The sequence below is a fragment of the Lepisosteus oculatus genome, chromosome 17 (assembly GCF_040954835.1).
Source record: "Lepisosteus oculatus isolate fLepOcu1 chromosome 17, fLepOcu1.hap2, whole genome shotgun sequence".
NCBI classification, from domain to species: Eukaryota; Metazoa; Chordata; class Actinopteri; order Semionotiformes; family Lepisosteidae; genus Lepisosteus; species Lepisosteus oculatus.
This window is the reverse complement of record NC_090712.1, coordinates 9,791,629-9,816,150: the sequence shown is the minus strand read 5'-3', so window position 1 is coordinate 9,816,150 and position 24,522 is coordinate 9,791,629. Positions and strand designations below refer to the sequence as shown.

The window sequence follows — 24,522 nt, the reverse complement described above, 5'->3', positions numbered from 1 at the left end:
ATGTTATTACAAGCACAGAAACAACAGACCTCTTCAAAGACGAGTTCGTGAAACTCCCACGATTCTAATGTCCGCCCCCACCCAACCGGGAGAAACACTAAACAGCTCTTTTGACTGCACTCACCTCGGGAACAAGAAGAGTGAGCTTTTTGAGCCAGTCATGGAGATGTTCACTGTCTGCGAGGCTGGATTTCACTGCAGAACAGCAGTGTGCCCAGCTCACCAGGAGCCACATAGAGTAGTGTGTTACTAGGGAAGAAAAATACAATCATCAGGAGAAGCAACAGGACACAACATGCTACAATTAAATTAAACCATTTGTTCCCTTTTTAACCTTTACTTCTGATCCTAATGTAATGTAAATTACTGTGTTAAATCTGCTGACCCAGATTTTGGCCACTTTTTAGCAGGATGTACACACATCTGCTCATTTATGGTCCAGCCAAGCTCTCATTTACACAACCAAATCCTTAAAGGGGAAGCAAAAGGCTATTTTTATTTTTAGAGGGTTAGAAAGAATCAGCACCGATAAGTGCCTTTCAAACCACAAGCACAATGTACACAGTAAAGTGTAAAAAAATTTACTGCACAAGAATTCCAGGTCACAATTGATGGGAAATCTCTCTGGCATGTGGCGAGACCAGAGGTTTGTGACAACATGGCAACTCAAAGTATCTTCACACAGTTCACAATTTTGCACTGAACTCAAAATTTGTCATATTTTTCTATACCACCAACTTAATTTATTTTGTTACTGAAATGTAACAACCAGTCAGAGAAACTGAGACTGCAGGTCCCCTTTAATTGTCCTCATATAAAAGGAATAATCTGAACTGAATCTTTAGAGGGTGTCGTTTAACCACTGCATTTCACAAATAACTGAAAATCACAAACTTTTCCATCTAAGGAACTTATAAGTTCAATTAAGATTCCAATTAAGTAATGAAGCTTAGCTGGAGTGAAAAGCAGCAGTGGACTCTAGGACGAGGACTGAGTATACTCCTGGGAACAGCCTCTGCCTTGTAAATTTTGCATGCATCTATTCTTAACCAGCCTTCCTAATCAACACAGTATTCACTCTGCTGCTCTCAGTCAGAGGGTTCTACAGAATTAAGGCACAACACTTACCTTCATGCCGTGACCTATGATCAGACTGAGCTTTCAGCACCCTAAAGAAAGAAAAACTGTCAGCAGTGGATTCCTATGGTGTCACACAGACATTTGCAGTTGTAAGTACTCGGGTAACCCCTGCATTTCCATTAAATTCTCGTTTCAACTGCTAAGACGAACACAATAACGATGTGACACAATGATGAAAAACCCATCTGAAATTGTTGTTTATTCAATTAACAACATCCCCAGATAGTTCTTTTTTTAACTAGTGCACTTTGTAGCTGCAAATAGGAGAGCTTTACTCAGATTTAAGCAAAGCATCAACAGACATTCTTACATGGAAATCAGGAGTTATTACACAACTAAAGAACAGACTTAACTTACCTGTGGCCAAGGTTGTCATAGGTGTAAGCAACATTAATTAACCTATGGATTAAGTTGGTCCCTTGGACAAGGCCAAGAAAAACCTAGAAGAGAAGAAGAAAGCTCTCTTAGCTCTCAGTAGAAGCTTAAGAAACTCCCCAAGAAGCAAAGTGCTGCTGTAAAGACATTAGATGCTGTACCTCCGTGAGCCGTGGTATGTGGAGCCCCTTCCCATGGTCCCCTGCTCCTTTGCGGGACTTGCCTGGCCACGCTCGTTTGCGCTGGTTCTCCGTCACCCCAGACCAGGCAAACACATCGTGATAGGCCAAGTCCAGATCAGCAGGGTCTACTGCAAACTGGCAGATCAGCTTCAAAAGGCAAGCAAGGCAGTCCAAAAGCCACTAGACACAAAGAGCCAGAGGAAACTGAGCCACAGAACTACAACTGCAAACGTGAGACCCCTACCATCAAGACACAATTCAAGACCGAACGGCAGTGAAAACATCAACACATACCACCGTCCAAGACTCTTGATCTTTAGGCTCCAGGATAGCGGAATTAAAAATTTCCAGAAGGAGCTGTAGTCCTCCAGAAGACACAAACTAGAGTCAAATGAGAAATGTAAGTAGTAAGGGTAAAAAATACATGTTTTCCAACATAAGAGACGGCTACTTTTATCATTTTTTGTAATCTTAGCCTCAGTAAAGAGTTCCCTGCATAGTGAATGGGAACATTGTCCACTTCTACAGGTAAGATCATACATGAGTATTTGAGTAAGATAAGTTTGTTTAAAATGATTGGTAAGCCAAGACAAAAGGGAGTAAAAATAGTTTAAAAAATACTAGTGTACAAGTATAGAAATGTAGAAAGTAGCTACAAGTGAAACACAGACTAACAGACTAACTTAAGCTGCACAGACATTCCCAGATTGTCTTGTGTGCCACTACTGTACATTATTAGAGATCTCCGCCTCTCTGAACATCTGCCTGTTCCACTCACCTTGCAGCTCCAGGAGTTCTTGCTGTTCTCTATCTGGTCCTCACTGGAATCATCTGAATCTGGGTACAGGTCACTGTAGCTCCCCTAGTATGAAATTGATAAAGCAAAAGCATTTGAACACCATTCTAAAAGCATTTTAACATAAAATGCATGCACTGTGCAACTGAAAATTATAATTGTTTGGAATGGACACGAAGCCATTGCAATTTCTTCCAGATGAATTAGAAGTTTCTATAACATGCAATAGATTATTCCTTGCAACTTGGCAATTTTAAAATCCTTTGCAAGTAACGCGTAACTGCAGTGGATTACTTTTTAAAACTAACTTTCCCCAGCACTGGAGAAGACTCGGCTCTACTTCTACCGACTCCCTCTCGGACGATTAAGTCCAGCCTCTAACACAAATGACATTAGGGTGTTGCTTCTTTGATGAGTGGGGTGTATTTTCCCTTCTGGGTGTTGTTTTTTTTTTTAATTTTCATAAGGCTCTGCCTTCAATAGTTTAAAATTCCCTCCTCAACTTTACAACGATCTCGTACGAGTTGATTGTGGTCAATCGTGAATGACAAAATGATGCTAAAAACAATCAAGATCATGAATTTGTATGCTTTTTCTGAAAATATGCTTACAGTGTTAAGTTCCCTTTCATGCTCAGCACTCATGCAATTACATACCGGATGCTTAACAGACAGCTCCAAATGTACTCCTTACCGTGGACTCCCTTCGTATCCTCCTGTTCGGTTTCCCCAGCGCCTCGATGATTTCAAGGGCATACAAAAGCTTATGCGGGCTCTTAATTCTCAGCAGATCTTTCCAACAAAGTCCATCACTTCCCTAAAAAAACAAAAGGAAAAAAAAACATTAGCAGATCTGAAAAGGCAATCTGGTCATTTTGACCAGTCTGACTGACTGCCTAGCTACTCATGGCAGTGAGGTTTCAAATATTTTCATGCGATTCTTTAAGTAAAAAGGAAAAAAAAAGGAATAAAATCAAACTGGGTGTAAATCCTGGCAGGTGCGGCCAGCATCGGGTTGTTAACCAGCATGACACAGAGTGGGAGTCAATTTGGCTGTTTTACCACAGATCCAGAAACTCCTGATCTTCATATATTAACCTAACCTGCACAACCCACGACTCTACCACATGCAGTTCACAAAACATTCATTTGTTGTATAGTACTGACACAATTTAGTTCCATACAAAGTACATTGTAAAAAGTAAATGTGAATGATTCTAAAAAAAACTTTTAATCGGCCCCCATGATCCCCGATTTGTGAAGCAGGGCATCTGCCCGTCAGGACGGGGAAGACTGACCGGCTCCTCAGAGATGTTCTGGAAGGCCTGTAACATGTTGGGACACGTCGGCAGCAGCATGAGCAGCTCCCAGACACGCCTGGACAGGTTCTCAGCATGGAGGTGCAGCTCCTCGCACCTGACACTCTGCAGAGAAACGCCGAGCGGTGAAGCCGAGGCAGAACTCAAGCACACCGCAAGACACGGACTGCTCGAGCACGCCGACACTGTGGGCACCAAGTCCCGTCTTCCTCTTCGGAAAAATACAATTGCTGATATTACAATTCCATCTTTTCCGCTTTCCTCTGAATATAAAGCTGGAATTACTGTGAACATGAGGGGTGAAGGGTGCTGCTGCAGGAAGAACAAACTACCAATGTCAAATGTGGAATAATGAGCTTGGAAACGCTACGTATGATAAAGATACAGATGATTATGTAAACATGTTTTCATCTTCCAGGTACAGTATGTGGGGAAGCAATACAGAAGGGCATAAATGTGAGGATATATACTGCAGTTATGAGTGCACAATTTAAACCAAGGGCTGTTTTGTTACAATTGTACAATGAACTAGGAAGACCTCATCTAAAATACTTTGCACAGTTTTGGTGACCGAGATTTGAGAAAAACTTTGCTGCTCTGGAATCAATCCAGAGAAGAGTAACCAGATATATTCCTGGGTTCACTGTCATGACCTACACTGACAAGCTTAAAGAAGTTAATCTTTTTAGCCTGGAAGAGAAGACTACGAGGAACACGATTCAACTATTCATAATCCTTTAAGGCACTGACAAAGTCAATCCAGTGAGCCTCTTCACAATCAACAGCAAAACATGAACCAGAGGACGTCAGTGGAAGCTACAAGGAAGTATCTTGAGAATAAATAAAGGGTTACGGGAACAAGCTCCACAGCTGATACCCCGGAGTCATTAAAAAACAGATGAAATCCTTGGATCAATTAGCTAGAAAATCTAAAAGAATTAGAAGGGCTAAATGTTTTTTCTTAAGGATTTTGTATACGATACGGAAGACGAGATTAGACCTGTTCCACGTTCTTCACACCTTCACCAACCTCGAGAAACACCCTTACATGTACAGATCTGCAAGCTTCTGGCAGCTCTCCGGTGCAGAACAGCCCCCAGTCTGTGCCCGACATCGGGGGGGGGGCAGAGCGAGTGTGAGGATGGAAGGCGGGGGAAAGGGAGTGAGCGGTACCTCCGTGTCCTCCATAGCCCGCTCCCGAGTGGGGGGCTTAAAGCAGGCCAGCATCTCCAGCAGGTCGAACAGCGTGGTGAGGTGGGGCTCCTGCAGCAGCAGAAGCATGGGAATGTTGTCCTTCTGCGGAGGGGGCAGGCAGGAGGCCGGCAGCTGCACTCCCTCGCCCTTCCGCTCTCTCCTCGGGGCGCCCAGGGAGACAAACACCATCTGCAAGCACAGCAGAGCAACGTCCCCACACAGTGAGATCCAGCTCTCGACCTTCATTCAGGATCCTTATGCATTAAAACACACTTAGCTATGCGTTCTAGTTACGGCATTGTTACACCTTGGCAAATAACATTTTGCACTGAAATACTGTTAGTAAACCAAACTGTTTCAAACAATGTAGGTAACATATAAAGAAACAGGTAAATATAGTTACAATACAGAAACAGGTAGCCAGGACTGTCAAACAAGTCTTCAAACTGAACTGCTTCTTCTCTTCTCTCTGAACTGTTCTGCTGTTACTGACCATACAAAATTGCAAACAAAATCTAGCAAAGATTCTCCTTGAACCAGGATAAACCTCCTGGGTAAAGGAGAATCTTTGCTAGATTTTGCTGACAATTTGTACTAATATACAAGGCAGTAAAAAGAACACCTTAAAAGCTGAAAAATGAAAGATTCTCAGCACTAAGGATTTTTTTGCTTTGTTATAGCTCATGCAAAATATGGCATGTCTAAGAGACACAGACAAAGCCAATCCGTGTCGTGTGGTTACCTGCATATCCTTAAATCCCAGTTCATGCAGAGTTTTCTCATCATAATCTGTGGTCAACTCATGGCCTGAGGAGATCATTCTCACAGGTCCCATCAAACCTCCTGGAGTAACAACAAAAGAAACATTTTTCCACTTAATGATATTGGTAGGTCATTATTTTATCTTGAACATGCAGAGAACGAATGCGTAGAATGGAGAGCGGATCAGGTTGTCTATATTTCTAACACGGGGCAACAGTTTGGAGCTCAGGCTGTACGGAGCAATAACACACCGGGAAAGTCCCCCTGTCGGCTGCTCTGCCCAAACTCCTGCAGCTGAGCCTGCTGGTTCATCTGCTCCTTCTGCAGGTTCTCATACCAGTGGGTGACCTCTGCTCTCAGGTCTGCTACCTGATCGCTGGGATACATTTCTATCGTCATCTACGGACACAAACAGGGAAGAAGGACAAGCCGTGTGGTTAAGACAAGCAGACACCTTTTCTCACTCGGAGTCACTTAAAAGTGATATATTACACCACGTGCCTATGAGATATTAAATTCACACAATGTTCACACATTATCTTCCTGTAAATTCCAGCACAGCTAATTAGGATTAGCCAGAGCCTCATATGTTGATAAAAGTAATTTTTCTGTTTGGGATCTGTTTATAGAGACCTACAGGATACAGAAAATGTTCAAGTAGAAAGAGGAAAAAGGTTTATTAACAAAGTAATCTAGTTAAAAAAAAATCAGAAGAACAAAGTTGGAGACAGGATTTCCTGTGTGGATCTTTTTCTGTCTTCAGGACTGGAGCTGCGAGCTGAAGAGCTGTGCTCACACACTGGAAGGCCACGCGCATCAGACACATGATCATTTTCCTCATGCTTATTCAAAGTCAAGCCTGCTGTGGCATGTACTCGACAGCTGGGAGCATGAATAGCATAATGAGCCAAATCCTGAAAACACCGCTAGCCGTGTCTGAAATACCTCCCACATGACAAGGACGCATTAGTGTCTCACTGTAGGTACCTTGTCAGGAAGACCAGCTGGCTGGCACACAATCCTCAGGGGCAGCGACTGCTTGTCACTGAGAGCCTTCAAGTGACTGCTGATTCCTGTTCCCTCAATCTGCCACTGTCTCAGATGATAAGCAAACCTGCAAAGCACGGAGACCGTAATGAACGCAGCTCTGCCACATGGCACATGTCTTCGGCGAGCATGGTGCACACACAGAGCACTCAAACGAGCGTATAATATCGAAGCCTTTCAGTCCAATGCCAGTGCATCGTACCTTCGGCGGAAGGCTTCCAAGTGAGTCTTGAGCATCAGCAGTCCTCTCTCAATTATAGTAAGGCTAGAGTGGGGATCCTTCTCCAGATTACCAGATGCCATCATGAGACTTTCCATACACTTGCTGATGAATTCCTGCTCCTTTTCCAAACCTGTTTTGCCTGAAAAAAGACACATTTTGCTCAAATAGCATAATGAAAACTCCATCCATAATTCATTTTAATATTTTGAGGAGGTTCGACAAGTTTCACAAGCAGATTAACCTGTCTATTTAAACAAATATTACATTAAAGAACGTTACCTGGAATCTTGGTGGATTTACAGGTCAAGCCAACTGTAACCAAAGAAAACAGACTAAAATATACCTTACATAAAGACAGAATAAACTCCAGTCTAGAATATTATTTATATAAGCCTGAAATTCAACAACTATCCAAAAGCTGCAAACTAACAGAGAAGGTTGCACATTTTGCTCTATTTAACTTTGTTTGTTTTCAATATCCTTAAGACTTCTCTTTTACTTTGAACATCTGTTTGTTATAAACATTATACAAATTCGGCTTTTTCGTTTAAAATCAATTCCAAGGAAACAACTAAAATTAACAGAGCATTTGTTCATCACCACTAGTGGCATGGCACGCTTACCATTTATATAATAGGAGTTGATATACTGTATGGCAGTTCGGCTAACATCGGCAGACTGAGCCCTCAATGCGATGCCCCATAGTTGGTCCATACCACAAAGCTATGGGTTGGCAGAAACGGAATAAAAATGTTTGAAAATAAACATACCTTTTCAATTTTAACATCAAGACAACACAAAAGCACACACATTACTCAAAGCAAAACATTCAAAAATGTTCACAATAAACATTCAGTAATAATGCCGATTTGCTCATCTCATAAGCATCACTATGGAATGAACACGATCATAAAACAAATCTCAGAGCGAGCAGCAGGGAAAACGTACCGTCCATTTACACTGCAATACTGATAAAACCGAAGAGGTTCATCAAAGCTAGTCCTTACCTCACAATTTGAACCACTATCATAAGCACTCGTAGCCAGGCGGGCTAAATTACATAAATGCTGGAACAGGTTCAGTCCCGTCATACTGATTGTTTCCGGTTTTAGCTGTGGCATCTAAGAGAAGGCAAAATACAGCACATGTTGACTGCATTTTAAAGCTCACTGACATAAATAATTACTAACTTAGGCAACTACAAGAAAAACTTGGCTGTATGTGTGCATCATTAAACAAATTCAGTTAATTGTCCCTTTCCACATACTAACGCTGGGAGTCCTAGCTTTCCCAAATAAAAATTCTGCAGACCTGTTTAATATTATACCAGTGACTGAAACAGACTGCTCCTTCTCAATCAACATTTGATCTCCCTCTTGCTTCTTAAAAGAATGCAAAGGCTTTACTACACAATTTTGAGGGAAAAAATGAAAAATTTGAAATACTACTAGGAAAATGTATACAAAAATACAGAACTCATGAATTTAGGCAAAACGCTGACAGAATTTTACTCTTATTTTCTAAATGCAAATATGAGGCACTTTGGCAAAAAAGAATCTTTCTCATGAGAGAATGATCTAAAACCTAAGCAAATCATACAGTGTATGCTATGAGCTTCTTTCATTTAATCCCTTGCCTTTTCCAGGAAAAGATGCTTGTATGTTTCCATGCCCATTGCATGCTGGTCTTTGCTGCGGACTTGGTTGAGGAACCAGTGCAATGCATCATCATAGCACTCGGAGTCTTCCACCAGGCAGTGCCACAGAATATCAACCTGTTCCAAGCTGAGCCCTGAAGAGAGACCACCAGCCAACATCACTTTATGAAATAAATATTTCCAAATGGCATTAGTCAGCCAGTTTTAAAACAACACACTGCTTCAAACTGAACATTAACAGAAAACAATAAAAGCAGATAAAACTCTCTCTAGCCACTTTGCAGTTTAACAGCCTATACAACATTTTCTGCATAATCAACAGCACAACAAAGTGAAAGGTTAGGATGACCAACACACGACTGGTCATTACACCTATTTTTGGCTTCTGTTCCTCAAATTAGAGGCTCACTATATTTTAAATGTAAAAAAAAGTCAGAAAGCTAGTCTTCTGATTGCAGGTTTTAAACTAAGAAGAACACGGAGAGATCATGAAAGAATGCTTCTTAGAAAGCATGAAGAGTGTTGCATCACCTTTTCCCTGGTGTTAAAACACATTTTACATTAAAAGAACAGATTTTATACAGGTGTTTTGCAGTGATGTGCACTGAAAAAGAATGAACCTGTATGAGCATTCCTGTTCATGTGCGTATCTTTCTGAAACCCAAAACCACTGGTGTCATTCAATACCATGCAACCAGTTTCCTATAGAAAAACAAAGAGCTAAGCCAGTTTCTACCAAAAGCCTTCCGCGCAAGACAGCAAAGTCAAGTCCTAATTGAAGAGGATCATATTTCCTTTAAAAAATTTAAAATCAAAATCCCTTAATGTATGACTTCAGCTCATCAGGTTACAGTCTCATCGTAAAATAACACACCCTCTTTTGTCACTTCTGCGGTGACTGCCAAGGTATACTAACTAAAGCCACAAATGTAATTCAAAAGTCTTCATCTTAAAAAAATCAATTTTATAGGTCATCATTCTCCTGTTTTACTTAATTTTGGACATAAATTGAAGATTCCAAGTATAAAAAGTAAAAGAGATGAAAGACTGTCTTAACCTGCTGGTTCCCGCCTTGATTATGGAGGAACACTGTCTTTTGGTACCTGATTTGTTCTTAACCACTTGATAAATGATTTGAGTTTTCTGTTTGGGGCACATTTATAAATTTGCTTTCAGCTTTTTAAAAGATCAAATGGGATTTGTAATTGGTAACAATCCTTCACTAATTTCTGAGCTGAAGAAACCGCACTGGTCTCATTCAGGTGTGCTGGCAGAAACATCACCAAATGGCCCGCTGTAATAGGACAAAACATTCACTCTGGGCGTGTTGGATACAGTGTAATTCTCACATGTGCCAATTCATCATAAATATGATCAGCTGCTTTATTCGAAAACCATGGCAAAGAATTTGAGGAGAAGTGTGCAAAGAATAAGTAGGGCTATTCATGAGACTAGGGACTGACGAAAGCAACTAGTTAAATAACAAGCAAGCAAGGTTAACTTATCCATCAATTAGCACTGGAGATGTCAAGCTGAAATAAAGATATCTCCAGGACCAGGATTGGGAACTACTGTCTTAATTCAACTCAGTCAAGCAACCTGCAGAACCAACAACACTATATGCTCAGCTACATCAACTGTAATCACGTATTCCAACAGTCTGCCAGTCATGGGTTTCCCATAGTTGAAATTTTAATCTCCATTTTAATATGATGTTTAAAAATAAATTAGGAGCTGCACATACTGAAGTGGTCTGGGGAGCCCAGAGTGGAGAACACACAGGTAAGGAACTGCAGACGCACTTGGACTTCAGCACTGTGGCCATACCTGAAATCACAGAGGGACGAGAAACCCCATCACTCTTCACCCCAAAACAAAACGCACTCTGTCAATTTGGTCATTGTAAATATTAAGTAGAATTCAGCAACCCTCACTTCACATTATAGAAAAACTCATTAAAAAAATCTAAAGTGAATCATGAAGTAGTCTTCCACATAGTTAAACTGTTTTGACAACACACAGACCATGAACCCCCATGGAAGAACCAAACCATTTATAATATGACTTTTTCACACTACCCCTAAAGCCTAGTGCTTTATGCACAGAGAGGAGGATAACAAAGGCACATACTGTATCATCCCATGTCCCTTAGCTACTTTGATTACAATTTACAGCACTATTTTAAGGGACTTCAAGCATATACATGGAGACAAAAGAAAAAGCAGGGGGAAAAGGTTCATAGCAGTTTTTTTCGGGCAGCAGAAAAAGACTTACAGAGCAAATTTATGTCGTTGCTCCCGAACTTCTTGAATGTAGTGTAGCAGGTCATCGAAAAAGAGCTTCATCATATGCAGCTCCTTCTCAGCCCACCTGGGAGCCAGAAGAAGGTTTCACTATATCTCAAGGGCATGTGTCACATTTTCAGTTAGCTACATATTTACACAATGACGCTGAAAGAACCACACTCAATAAATACTTGCCGTTTACAAAGTATGTTTAAATAATTTTATAAAGATATTCAACACTGACTCACCCTAGCAAATACATCGACTAAATCAGCCTTCAACAAATTTGGAAAGATTACAAGTTTATATTTTTCTTTATTATGGTTTTCCATTTGTTTGTAACAATATAATCCCACCCTTGCTTTGTGATAGCAGACATCAAACCGGAGTTACCACACACTGTATTCACCATGTTCATGCTTAGATGCTTAGGGAATGACAAATATGATCATGTGCTAAAATTAACCTAAATGAAGAGCTGGCAACTTACATGGTTATCCAGTGGGTGTCATAACTACTCCCAAACTGTTGAAATGTGCCAAACAGTTTAGGAAGTAGACGGAGAGAAACAACAACGGACCTGCACAACAAAAAAAATATATATACACGTCTCATTCTTTGCAATGGATAGTCACACAATGATATAATGTTATGAAGTAAAAAAATGTGTGCACTAAAGCCATGTGTCGAAGTTCGAATGTAAGCAGTTATAAAAAGGCATCTCATCAGATACGCAGTGGCATATCATGTTTTACAATGCAATTTAAAAGCTACAAACTTGAAGTACAATATAGAGCTGTTCATCTGCTCCAGAATTATTCTTCTGGATTACAATAGATATTGTCCTTCCCTTCCTCCTAATCAGGTTTTCCAGACACACAGGGTAAGTTTAACCAGCAATCTCCTGAGCAGTTCCAATCCAGCTAACAATGTCTAAATCTTAGATATTGGGGGGGAAAAAAATAAAAAAATGTTACATGAAATTTGCCTTGAGGTTTCATTAGCATGTTACATGTTACTAATTAGAAAAAAAACTCTGTCTTATACATTATGAAATATTTAAAACAAAAAACATGTACACATTACCCAGAAAAGTCACAGAACTATACATTCTACAAAACAGCGAGTACCCAAAGGGGATTCCCAGCTGTTGTTCACCATAAAAAGGGAAGTACCAGCACCTCTAGAAATGTCCTACAGAGCATATTAGACGAGAGATAATACCCAAGAGAAGACCTGAAACTTGCATTTCATTTGCATTTTTCCTTTTACTCCTAGGTTTGGATTTTTATGCAACCATAAGTTTTTTTGCTACTACTCTTGTTTTTTCGTTAACTTTTGTTTTTACACATGCACCCAAAAGCAATACAATGCCAGATGAATCAACATCCACAGCCTAATGCCTGGCCATTGTTATAACCTTCACTGGCACTTAAAAGAAGCAAATATTGCAAAGATACAATCATTTGGAAGTGTTTTCATTACAGACAAAGGAGACCAAATTTAGGAAGTACATGCTTTTGATTTTCTGCATTGTTAAAGTGTAGAAGTATTCACAAGAAACAGGATTCCAACCCTAAGAGATGAAGTGTAATAAATAATTTTGACAACAGAAAAGGAAAAAACAAAACAAAATCTCTCACTTCTAAGAGGCAGCACTGAAAGGTCACAGTTATATTAACAAAAACACAACCAAAGAGAAGCATAATATTAAGCATAGTTAAGTCTGAAGAAAAAGATAACTTTCTGTAAAAGATTAAGTTTTCTCAGGAGCACATTATGAATTTCAGATGAGATGGAATTTAGAAAAAATAAAAAAACTTTCAATTCAATAGCTAAATTCTCAACTGCATATACTAAGACACATTTAAATGTGTGGAATATGGTGTGTAAAGAGATATTCTACAGGCTTATATCCTCTGATTAACTTTTTTTAGGAACAGAAAAGACAACTATATACTAGTTTGTATTTCTTCTCACCGGTGGTTGGACAAATTTTCCAAGCAGCCTTCGATGAACCTCATTCGAATCTGTCTGTCAGTGAACCAGCAAACGAGAGAGCAGAGCAGTTTCTCTGCTTCATTGATCAGCCCCTCAGATAAATGAATCTGCACAACACAAAACCAGAAAGACTGAATAGAACAATGATACTTCACTTCAGCATCGCCTTCACTGAAGGCAAACAAGAAACCAGTGATTATTCATGGCACAGGCCTGTGATGACAGAAGAGTCTAAGAAGTTTCCCCAGTGATTTTTTTTTTCTGTGAATTACCTTAAAAATAGTCGACACCTCAGCTAAGTAGGTATAAATGAAAATCCTGACCCCTAACAAATCTGAGCCACATGGGACCAAAAACAGACAGAAACACCAAGGCAGAAAAACTGAAGAATTTGTAGGAATAAACTTTTCCCTGGTTAAAACTTATCCTAGGACCTCAGAAAGCTCATTCAAATCCTGTTTTGTTTTAAAAGGTCTTCTTTAACAGATCAACAACTTTAATAGATCAAAAATGCAGTCTTGTATGTTCCTAAATCTTGTGGGCGTTTCGGCTGTACAGAAGTAGTACTCACCGCATCCTCATCTTGAACCAAGTCCCACAAGAGGGTGTTACCCTTCTTACAGACATTGTCCAAGTTGATGTCAGTGACTGCATTGCCAGAGTACTGATGTTTGTGAACTGCAGGACCTGATAAATAAAGTTGATTTATCCCAGTATTACAAACTTTTCATTCCCTCCATTTTCATATTTTAATTACAAGCCTTTATGGAGTTTTATTATTCACCCTCAGATAAAAATTGTAACCATTTTCTAGAAGTTTTAGCATTAGAACATTCATATTTTGTCTTTATATAAAATATGGAAAATAAACAGCACACTGCCTGTTTCCATTTCAACACTGTAATGCTAAAGTGCAAATTCAAGCGCTTTTTTATGCAATATCACTACTTTAAGTTTAAGAATTAAAGAAAGTATGCTGAAGCTAACTGAAAACTACAAGGAAACATTATGAACACCTGAAGCAGCAGATAAATGAATGTGTAAAAGGAAAGGCCCTTGCCTTGAGTTAGGTGTTCATGGTAGATTGAGGCTAAATTGGGTAGGTGCTGCTGGAGGTGCGAGGTGAGCTCAGCATGGGAGTTGATTTGCACCAGCTCTTCCTCGCAGCCAGACTCCTCCCCATCGAAATCCGCCATGTTCTTTTCAGACTTCGCGCTGACCTGGGAGCTGCTGCAGCTCACATCATCCGCACTCAGCATGTCCTCCACCATGTGCCTGCAAATGACACGGGTTTTCAGAGATACACACTGTTCTGGCAGACTGGTCTAGCGACTCAGGAATCGGAGCTCAACACATCAGGGGGCCAATGGGGTCTGTTTTTCTAGCCGTGCAAAGACTACAAGCACAAGCATTGCTGCTGAGCTCCCCATTGTGCTGAAGGAAGAAAGCACCTTTGTTGCCCCATGACAGTAGAAATCTTTTGTGTTTGGAATGTGTGCAGGAAGACAGCGGAGCTGAGAAAGCAGGAGCTCACCCCTCATGGTGGTGGTGGTGGTGGTGGTGATGGTGGTGGGGGCCGATGAAACGCCTGCAGTTGAAGAGCTCGCTGCCGATGGCCTCGCCAAGGAAGTCCCCAGTGCGGGTGAGGCATGGGTCCTGAGTCCCTGGAGGTATGTGTGTTGGGCCCATTTCCGCCTGCATGTCGTGGTCAGGGTCCTCCGGGTGGGCAGAGCAGGCGTCCAGCATTCTCATGTGGCTGTCCACGGAGGAGACAGCCTCGGGGTTGAAGGACAGGTCCTTCCCCGGCCCGCCAGCGCCCCCTGGTCTGTCCGCAGGGCCGGGAGTGTCGCCTAGACAAATGCCAGCCTGGGCCTCCGACTTTCTCTTCCTAAGCTCGGGGTTCCGGGCCTCCTTCGGCGGGCTGCAGCCCCTCTCCGCCGCCCCGGTGTCGTCCTCCTCCTCATCCTCGTCGTCCTCCTCCTCCTCCTCCTCCTCCTCCTCTTCCTCCTTCAGGGCCTCGCTGTCGGCCATGTCCTCCGAGTGCACCTCGCTCCCGGGGCTGCCCGCGGACTGGCTGGCGCGGCTGGAGTTGGCCTCGTTGCTGGAGCCCTCGCTGCGGCCGCTGCTGCTGCCAGGCCCGCTGCTGGCGTCCTCCCCACTGTTCGCCGTCTCATCCGAGCTGCCCTGCATGGACTCCTAGTGAGCCAAGGCAAGCGCCCAGAGAGACGTCAGCATTGCTTGCAGCTCATTCATTTTTCCCCTTTATAAATCAGGAATGTGGACACAGACATTTCTTTTATTGCAATCACATGACTACTTTGCAACAGCTGCATCGCACTTCTACCATGTGCTGATCCCATCACTCTCTTACGGCATCTTAGAACATCCAGGATTATTTCCTGCAGTCGCCTAATGCGAAATTCCTGCATCTAGTACTGTGTCCTGGGTGATGGCATTTCCCAAGCCGATGATGAAACGATGACGCTGACACATGGTTCTGTAGTTTGATAAGAGGGAGAAAGGAAAGCGCTACAGACGCCAGGTACCTCGGTGTCGGACAGCCGCTGCTGAACGCGCTTGGTGCTGCTCATGATCTGCTCGTCCATCTCGATGTCGCTGCCGGCGCTGTGGTGGGTGTCGCTGTTGTCGCTGCTCTCGGGACTGGCCGCCGGGGAGCCTGAGCCCATACGGAAGCAGAAAGCAGGGACAGTCACCTTCATCCGCCCCCCGAGATGCCCAGGCAGGGCCTCGACACCCCCAGTTATTTCCATACTAATCCGTTCAAACAAAGTCAGAAACTTTCTTTTCTTGACCAAAAAATCCACAAAATAATAAGTTGGCGTTTAAAAAAACAACTACCGATTTAAGTGATTTGGGCCTACAACCATGTGAACTAAAACATAACAAAGGGGTGCCTGACAGAACTAAAAACCTCAGGGACAGTAGCAACAGAGGAAAGTAAAAACCAAAATGAGCAGGAAGGTTACGCTTCAGAGCTTCTTTTATACTGAGAATCAAAATCTCATTCACCAAATAACCGAAGGTACAGCAACTGTTCATTCAGACACTAAAAACAAATATTTAGTAATGTCTTGGAAATATCGAGGCTATGATGTAAAACAAAAACACAAACTTTCAGCAACTTTCCTTGAATGCTCCTAACTTTGTACTCACCTTTTTTATTTCCCATTGGGAGGTTTGTGCTCAGGAGAGAAGCAAAAGAGCTCTGCTTGGACAGCTGAGCCTTGGCTGCCAGAGCATTATTCCAAAGGGCTTTAATGAGCATTGAAGCCAAGTAGAGTGTCTGTCAACACAGGAAACATCAGATACATGAGCCCTTTGACAATGCATCTGGCCAACAGGACCACTACCTTGGGCAGCTGGAGCCTGATAACCCACTTATGTTCAAGTAAAACTACAGAAACGTTTCCATCGTTAGACAGATTTTAATTTGCTTGCAATGCAAACCTCAAAACTCAAATCGCTGTAATGAATCTGTTTACAGCTCTATACCTTACTTTTACACTTTATAACATATTCAGGGTGGCATTTTGGCAGTATTATGCAGGGAAAGCATACCTGCTCCGTGTGGGCACTGGGGTGAAGTGCAGAGACAAGATTAAGAACATGGCGAAGTGGCACAGGATCTAGGTTCTTGATCAAGGAAGGAAACAGATCGTGGATATAGCGACTGCAGTGTTTCAGCTGGGCAGAAAAGGAAAAAAAAAAGAAAATCCTTTGAAAGAGATTACATTACAACACATTCCTGTAAACTTTAATCTAATAAGATGTATAGCAAGATCACTGCTGAAGATGAAATCATGCAACAATCAATGTTTCAGCCCCAGGTCCAGTCCTTTTTTACAGGGCAGAGCATAGAGAGACTTTCTGAGGCCTAGAGAAGAAAACATTGCTAAAAAAAATGGACGTTTTACCTGAGCTGCAGCCCAAATGCAGTCTACATGCTGAGTACTAAGCCTCCCTTCAGCAGCGAGAAAGTTCAGGATAACTTGGCACTGTTTAATGATCTGAAAGAAAATCATTCTAAATATGAACAAACCATTTCCTAAAGGCAAAGCAAAACAACAAAACAAAGTGTGAAAATAAACTAACCTCAATGTGTAAATTTGGTCCAAAGATATGCTCTACAACATTGTTGTTGATCAGCCAATCTGCAAGCTCCTTTGCTATTGATCTGTAATGACAAATCGCAGATTTATTCTAACAGTCTTTCCTTAATATTTACCAATTTATAAAAGTACTTTGTTTTTACACAATGTGAAACAAATCTTGAAGTTCAACACCCAGCCATTTGTTAAAACAATACAAAAAATTCAAACAATATATGGTTTCAGAACATATTTTCAAACCAAATGACTGCCATTCTTCTATGGTCACATGTTCTGTTTCATAAGGACAGGGACAGGTTCACAATACAGAGAAGTCCTGAAATGCTTGATCAGACTTGGTAAATCTTTGTGACTTTCAGTGCTCAGAAGATTACGTGAGTTAAGAGTTCATTCCACAATAAGATATTCATCGCAAAACAAACTAGCTACACCTGTTTCTCTTCCAGCCAAAACTTGGTATTCTAGTTCATCAGTCTTTAAAAACTCCCAAATCAAACCTTAAATAAAGCTGAAAACTACTACAGAAGGTACTTTATCAAAAAAGGAGTCATTAAAAGCACAAACCTATAGCAAACTTACGTTTCTGTGTCAGATACAAGGGACTCGTTATTACAAACATCATTAAATGTGTGAAGCTGATTCTGAAAAATAATAAAAGCAATTTAAACTTCTATTTACTTGATAAATTAAAAAATATATTAGACAATACTAATACTTTTGACTAAATTCATATAAAATAAATTAACATAACATTAATTACTTGGTAATTTACTTAAAGTAAGCCACCTAAAAAGAAAGATGGGCATGTATACAGCACGTTCAACAATGTCCAACAACATTAACAGCAGCACAATTACATTTTTCAAATCCTTTAAAGAAGCACAGAAATAGGGTCCGAAACAAAAAATGAGTAACAAACAATTCAGCTAACAATTTAAAGTTAAAAAAAACCTATTCTAATTTTTTTTAAATATACAAAATAAAGAACAAAATAAATATTCAAATGTATACATAATGCAGAAAATGACAGATTAATTTCTATTAATCAATATATATTCAAAGGAATTAGTCCACTAATCCATGCATAGTAAGAGCATGAAACTAGACACAATAACAGCTCTGTACAATGTGTTGATCTCACTGCACATGAAAGTTTAATAGTATGTGGAAAAGAAATTGAACCTGAAGTACTTACAGTTATTTGGCTAAGGCCTGCCAATCGCATAGTTAGAGTTGGAGACATAAAGTACTTGAAAGCAAGATCCAAGCTCTCTTTGTCAAAACACAGAGCAGTGTCCAAGGGCTCTTTAACCGTACTCCACATTAAATCTGCCATGTTCCGAGCTGCACTTTGTCTTAGCTCCTGATCTGAGAGCTTGCATAAGTATCTGCAACAACATCACATACATCTGTCAATGCAGAAGCGTCATTGAGCGGGCTGTACTAAAGGACCCCCCACACCAAAGATTAAAACGATGACACTGTTCAAGTGGGGAGAGGTCAAAGGTCAATGTCTTTAGAAACAAAACAACTGGATATGCTGCAAGGAACTGACAAGTGAGAACATGTGACATTAACACTCTGAATCGTGCAGTGTGGAGCATGTAAGTGGAAGACAAAAAAAAAATCTTGCATGAAACATTTAACACACTGCACTTCACCTGGTATTTCAAGCGTATTCTTAAACTGGTCATGATGCTACATTAGAATGTGTCTTTTGCCGAGTCACAAAAAGAACATCTCCTCCTACAGAACCTGAATCCACGCAACGGATGTTTGAGCTGTGTTTCCAAATTAAGGGGCGAGAGGAATGCCATGCCTAAATTCTTACTGATAGCACCTAGTGCTCAGCAGAGGAACTCCAACGGCTGAGCAGGATTTCACCACCCACACAAGCCAGGAGGAGAGCTCTTTCGTCTTCAGCAAGAATGTCTTTGTTACCAATGAAAGTAAAAATCGGTTTCTTACCTTATTACATAGGTCCGAAAAGGTATAATGTGCTGCATGACTGCAGGAATGTGCAGCCATATTCTGATCTGTTTGAATAATCAAAACACACATGGGGGAAAAAAATTACTTCCCGTTTCGGACGCCTAAACAGTAACTTTACAAATTCAGAAACAAAAGAAATACTTACATTTGAGACAATGGTGATAAATGCATGCGCGATTGGAAAAGGCAGTGTTTCAGGAGTTCCCGATTCAAAGCAATCCTTCATGAGAGAAAGGCCTTGTTTTCCGCAAAAGAGGCAAACATAACGAAGCAAGTGCAAAGGTACTTCAACATCCTGTTTAAAAGATAGGTGAAAACCCCACAGAAATCACAAGTGATGGAAAACCAACACAGGAAATGAAAAACATAACTCTGACACTCAGAGATGCCTGAGGCATTTTTTTTTTTGCTTTATTTTAAGTCAGCAGACATTGGAGAGAACAAAAAATCTTAATCCTAGAATGGGGATATTCAGTGGGGGAACTTTCTTAAGGAGAAATGTTTGAAACCAGGTTCAGACGAATTGCTACTTATGAATATCAAGCTGCAGAGAAAATTGTTCAAGATATAAGACGTGGTGTAATATGACATGGATCACTGTTTTGTTTTTCCATTCAGTAGCTGTGAATACTGCTGTAAAGACACCTTGATTTTTTTTTATTAAGCACAATAATTAAATTACAAATTCTGAATTTATATAATACCTAAGACTAAGGCATGTTTAGAAACCTAACTGCACAAGATGATGGATCATTGTCCTGTTAAATTGCCAAAGCACTCCCACCAGTAATCTGTGAAGCCCTGTATTGCTGCTTGTGATCCCAGTGTAATTATTCTCTCATTACGAGCCAATTTGCTTTCTCACAAAGCAAAAATAATTACAAGCACACCTTATATATTCCAAAACTGGCACTGCACAAAAAACTACACTGGATCAATTAAAGACTTCCCAGTAATAACTGCTTGCCAGCTTCCTTCTGTTTAGCAAGCTGTCTAATCTGTCAGCAGATTTAGTGTTACAGATGCAAGGGGCAGAAAAAAAAAGTTACCCATACCTGTCTTCATCGGCAATTCTCATTTTAAAGTTTTGATGAAACCTGTCATAAGTTTTTTTTAAAACAGCTTTTTTTTTTACCATATTGGCAAGGCAAAGGGTTCTAAATCCAGATGAAAGGAAACTGCTTCAATTCATATCCTGCTCTTCAGCACAGAGTCAATTAACTACGTTCAGGGTGTGTTTTTAATCTAATAAGAACAAGACCAAAACACAAAGAAAGCAGCACTTACATTCATATCACAAAATGATCCTAGTAAATTGCTTTCTTGAGCTGAAATATCCTGCCAATTAAGAAAAAAAGATATATTATTGGCAAAGAGATGATTTTAATTATCAAGGCTTTTCAATAAAATGAAAATGGTATCCAATAACCTGTACAGATTTCCAAATAAAACTACCACAAGGTACGCTGTCCAAGACCGTCATGTCATTCAATCAACTGCAAGTGTGGAACAAAACGCAGGAGGACAATCTAACCAGAAACTGTCAACGAGTAAATGTATAAAAACGTCCAAGACAAGTGCCTCCCATGGTCTGAGCTGCCATGAGCGTGGATTTTACAATACACCGCTGCTCATGAGGCCCACTGTGAAAACTCTGGGCTATTTGTTTGAGCAAGTTCCTGCATCCGAAATAATGAATGGAATGCTGGTCTGGAAAATGGAGAGGCGTCGGATGCCCCGCACTGCATCGCAGCCCTTTTCTTCCCCACAGCTGTAACAAACTCATTTTATTTTAATAGCCCAGTTTGTTCCAGATTTCATAGGCATAGGAAAGGTCAGAGCATGGTTCAAAGTCGAAGAAAACTTCCCCAGCCTGACTCTTTAAACCCTGGCTAGCAAATGCGTTCTGGGTTGCTTCTGCAATTCACACTGTTCATCTCGAGAAACAGCAGCACTGGAGTCTCACTAACATCTCAAATGTGAAGGGACACAAAGGCTGAGCTAATTGCAAAAGGCATTACGCTGCTATAAATACAGAGCCGTCGCCTAGGACGCCAGCAGGCCTCAGAAGAGACCCTGAGGACACTTGAGAGGTGCCTGTATGAAGGTAAAGGTGTGAACTACAATGCACTCAGGTGGTAAAGCCAGGGGTTATTCCCAGGCACAATTAATACACTGTAAATGTATTTTTAAAACAACGTGAGCCTGCTAAACATATCACCACAATACCAATGCTATCCCCTCATCCCCCCGGGGATGTATTTAAAAGAAATTAAACGCAGAGCACACTCCCCCACTCCATGCGATACAAAAGGGACATAACCAATAGTGCTATAAGATGTCTGAAGAGCAAACAGTCTCTGGTTGTTATCGAGTTGTTTTGGCAATAGCGAAATGCAGGTGCACCCCAATTTTAAAACGGGGTGGGGGGGGGGGGATGATAAGAAGAACTGAATGGACACTGCAGTTTGTGTTCATCCTACACTCTTGCTGTGAAAAGCAGGGGCATTCTTTTTGTTGGAGTCACTGGAGCTCTTGAACGCAGCAAGGCCACTCATCGGGGAGAGCATCTACAGCATACCTCGATCGTGTGATGAGTGTTGTGTTTGTAAGCCGTGTACAAAGGGAACTGGATCTGGAAGATCTTGGCGGCGCACAGTAGCAGCTTCTCCTTTTCCTCGGTGCTCCAGGAGCCGAAGGGGTCGAGGCTCTTCGGGGAAGCGAGCTCCGCGGCTGTGGCGCTCTCCGGCTTGCCGTCCACCAAGGTCTGCCCCTCGCCAGCCCCGTCCTCCTCGTTGGAATCCCTCTCCACGTTGACCGCCTCATCGCCGCCCTGCTGGGTCACGTCTGCCCACTCTGGCTCGGTGGCGCCGGTGCAAGTTTTACAGAGCTGGTCCCGGAGAGACTGCACCTGGCTGATCACCAAGTTTATGAGCGCGTAGACCACCTGGTTAAAAACCTCAAGGTGCTTGTACTCCTTAAAGCAACAAAGACACTGCCTGTACAAGGAAGAGAAGAAATTCCATTTGATCAGCAATAAAATAAGTATTAAAAAAGTGCTTAAAAGTTCAGCCCCCATGAAGAATGAAGCATACAACTCCTTGAAGCTTTCTCTGAAAATTCACTGTACATTTTACCTACATTTTCAAACCATTTAATCTAACAAATGATTAACTTTATAGGAAATGTGTTAAAAGAACTGACATTTCTTTTTTAAGCACTAATTAATCGCAAACTTTTTTTTATTAAAAGCACTGGATTACTATATTTTGGGATTTTTCAGCCTTCAAAATTTCTCTCAATATTTAATACTGAGCGTTGAGCATAGAGCACTTTAAACGCAGTCTAGCACATAGGAAATGTATGTGATATGGTGCAAACTCAGGGGGTGACTTTTGCGTTTAGAAGTCACAAACTGCCATTAATGTTTCCTTAAGTTCCTGAAATACTGCAAAGTTGTCTGCAAACTGTCCATTGTTTTGACAAGCCTGCCATCAGTTCTTTGCCATGTTTTTTACTAGTACAAGTAAATACACTCCACTTCAGTCACCTGTTTATCTGTACATGTTTAAGAGTTCTTCTGAAACAGCAGCTTCAGTGGATTTCTTTATTAAAAATAATGAAACATTTGATTACTCTAATCAGGTTAGTCAACTACGACCTCCGTCTTTATTTGACACTTTATTTCTGTGAGATACCAATTCCTCAAGCGTCACCTATGTTTTTACAAGAGGATCACTAGTGCTTTCTGTCAGGTGACCAGGTCAAGATGCCTGGAAACTAGCAACGGAGGACCACCTAGATAATTAATATTAATAAATAAATAATAAACTGAGGTGTAATAAAACTGAGGTGTAGCCAGCTTCGACAGTTATATCAAAATCTCTCATCACAGCGTACTCCAACAGCTTACAAAGTCAGCGCAAAATGATTAATAATGAAAGGTAAAGATGTGTGCATTCTTGTAGCGTTTCAGTATATATAGCACAAAGCAAAGCAACATGCTTACCTTTGGGTCCAAGAATTGATGTAATTAAAAATTCTAAGAGCATGCTCTTTTTTCAGTTGTAAGCCATCACTGCTGTCTGCATCCGATACTGTAGGGAAGGAAAACACATTTATTAGTACTTCAAGATGTAGTTTGTAAATGCATTCACACAATTACTCTCTTATTTCAAAGAGGAATTCAGGAACATCAAAACTGACCTTTAAAACAGTCTATAAAAATACTTTTTTTTAAATTAAGAACTTATAAAACTCAGCTACACACAATGACATATTCTACTTTAAGACTGGGCAGCTTTCTTGTTACATTCCATCAAGATTTTATTCATATATATGACCCTATATAATGTAAAGTCTCATGCTAGATATTTCTTTAACAAGGTTTTCAGACAGTTCAGGCTCAGTTCAGTTATTAAACTGAAGCCAGCAATATTAAAACACAAAAGAATCCAAAAGGCAGCTGTATAGTTATCCATATGTCAGTTTACCAAAGGAAAGAGCCAAACTGCATTGCTCTTTTTAAAAAAAACATAGAACACATCAAGAAATTGCCAGAGACAAAACATATCATACTCTCAGCAGCCAAGTGGAATAAAGTTGTGACTTGTGACCTATTAAGACGTTCTTAGAGTAGTTGGAACACAGTCACGTAGATTGAGGAAACATTCGAACGAGAAAAAAAACAAAGCCAACGACAGCAGAAGGCAGTGATAGAAGGAATCTTTAAAATGATTTCCACTCACACCTACACTGTGAAGAAGTTACTGGAGTGAAACTTCAAACAAAGGCCTCCAGTTAAGTTTAGCAGCAGCTGCCTTTCAACCGAGTCTTTTAATATCCGTGCAATCAAAGCTGGAGGAGTCTAGGAGGAAACGCCTTCCACATATATACTGTAACAATCCTGATAGTGTTTAGCATTCTCAGTCTCAGTAGACATGTGCAGTTAACATCCCTCCCCCTCCAGATCTTAGAAAGACACACTCTGGTCCCCCTGGCAATTAACTAAGCAGGCTCTTATCAGATCTTTTGCTGGATGTCAGTGTGCTTTTTATAAAAAATAATTGTTTTTACATCACTCTGCACTAGACCTGGAGCTCCAAACTCTAGATTTTAGTAAGGCTCACAAAGTCCTAAAGTATACAAAACTAGAGTAGGTCATGTAGCAACATCAGAACCATATTTACATAGCATTTCTATATTCAGTACAGTATGGATTCAATACTTCACTCTTCTGACCAAATGATAGGTGAGATTGGTGCATCTCAGCCAAACATTTCTGTCAGGTCACAGTTCCTCATGTTTGCTCCAGATAAAATGTTGTTGTTGTTTTAATATCCAAAGGCCTCATTTAACTTTTCCTAATATCAAAGGTTTACTTTTTATATAGAGTTTATGGGTACGTACTATATTGTCTT

The 24,522-nt window shown here is 40.7% G+C and overlaps 1 protein-coding gene across 3 annotated transcripts in view; it reads right to left on the bottom strand.

Annotated features, from left to right (window-relative positions):
* Positions 1-24,522, bottom strand: part of usp34 (ubiquitin specific peptidase 34) — a 55,564-nt gene that overhangs the window by 22,103 nt on the left and 8,939 nt on the right. For 2 of the 3 annotated variants that reach the window (XM_015362913.2, XM_015362914.2), the window contains exons 2-37: positions 23,112-23,199; positions 21,684-22,101; positions 20,390-20,440; positions 19,248-19,397; positions 19,079-19,146; positions 18,306-18,498; positions 17,690-17,751; positions 17,094-17,175; positions 16,916-17,008; positions 16,560-16,685; positions 16,155-16,284; positions 15,527-15,657; positions 14,515-15,176; positions 14,041-14,255; positions 13,552-13,667; positions 12,960-13,087; positions 11,470-11,559; positions 10,969-11,064; positions 10,439-10,521; positions 8,674-8,828; positions 8,045-8,158; positions 7,661-7,760; positions 7,317-7,349; positions 7,017-7,176; positions 6,755-6,881; positions 6,019-6,166; positions 5,748-5,848; positions 4,985-5,194; positions 3,791-3,916; positions 3,187-3,309; positions 2,476-2,559; positions 1,992-2,078; positions 1,677-1,877; positions 1,498-1,580; positions 1,129-1,169; positions 125-249 (exon numbers count right to left, since the gene is read on the bottom strand). In XM_015362913.2, coding sequence (XP_015218399.2) covers positions 125-249; positions 1,129-1,169; positions 1,498-1,580; positions 1,677-1,877; positions 1,992-2,078; positions 2,476-2,559; positions 3,187-3,309; positions 3,791-3,916; positions 4,985-5,194; positions 5,748-5,848; positions 6,019-6,166; positions 6,755-6,881; positions 7,017-7,176; positions 7,317-7,349; positions 7,661-7,760; positions 8,045-8,158; positions 8,674-8,828; positions 10,439-10,521; positions 10,969-11,064; positions 11,470-11,559; positions 12,960-13,087; positions 13,552-13,667; positions 14,041-14,255; positions 14,515-15,176; positions 15,527-15,657; positions 16,155-16,284; positions 16,560-16,685; positions 16,916-17,008; positions 17,094-17,175; positions 17,690-17,751; positions 18,306-18,498; positions 19,079-19,146; positions 19,248-19,397; positions 20,390-20,440; positions 21,684-22,101; positions 23,112-23,199 — 5,000 coding nt within the window. The remainder of the gene's footprint in view (positions 1-124; positions 250-1,128; positions 1,170-1,497; positions 1,581-1,676; positions 1,878-1,991; positions 2,079-2,475; positions 2,560-3,186; positions 3,310-3,790; positions 3,917-4,984; positions 5,195-5,747; positions 5,849-6,018; positions 6,167-6,754; positions 6,882-7,016; positions 7,177-7,316; positions 7,350-7,660; positions 7,761-8,044; positions 8,159-8,673; positions 8,829-10,438; positions 10,522-10,968; positions 11,065-11,469; positions 11,560-12,959; positions 13,088-13,551; positions 13,668-14,040; positions 14,256-14,514; positions 15,177-15,526; positions 15,658-16,154; positions 16,285-16,559; positions 16,686-16,915; positions 17,009-17,093; positions 17,176-17,689; positions 17,752-18,305; positions 18,499-19,078; positions 19,147-19,247; positions 19,398-20,389; positions 20,441-21,683; positions 22,102-23,111; positions 23,200-24,522) is intronic. The other variant, XM_015362915.2, reaches the window with a different exon arrangement.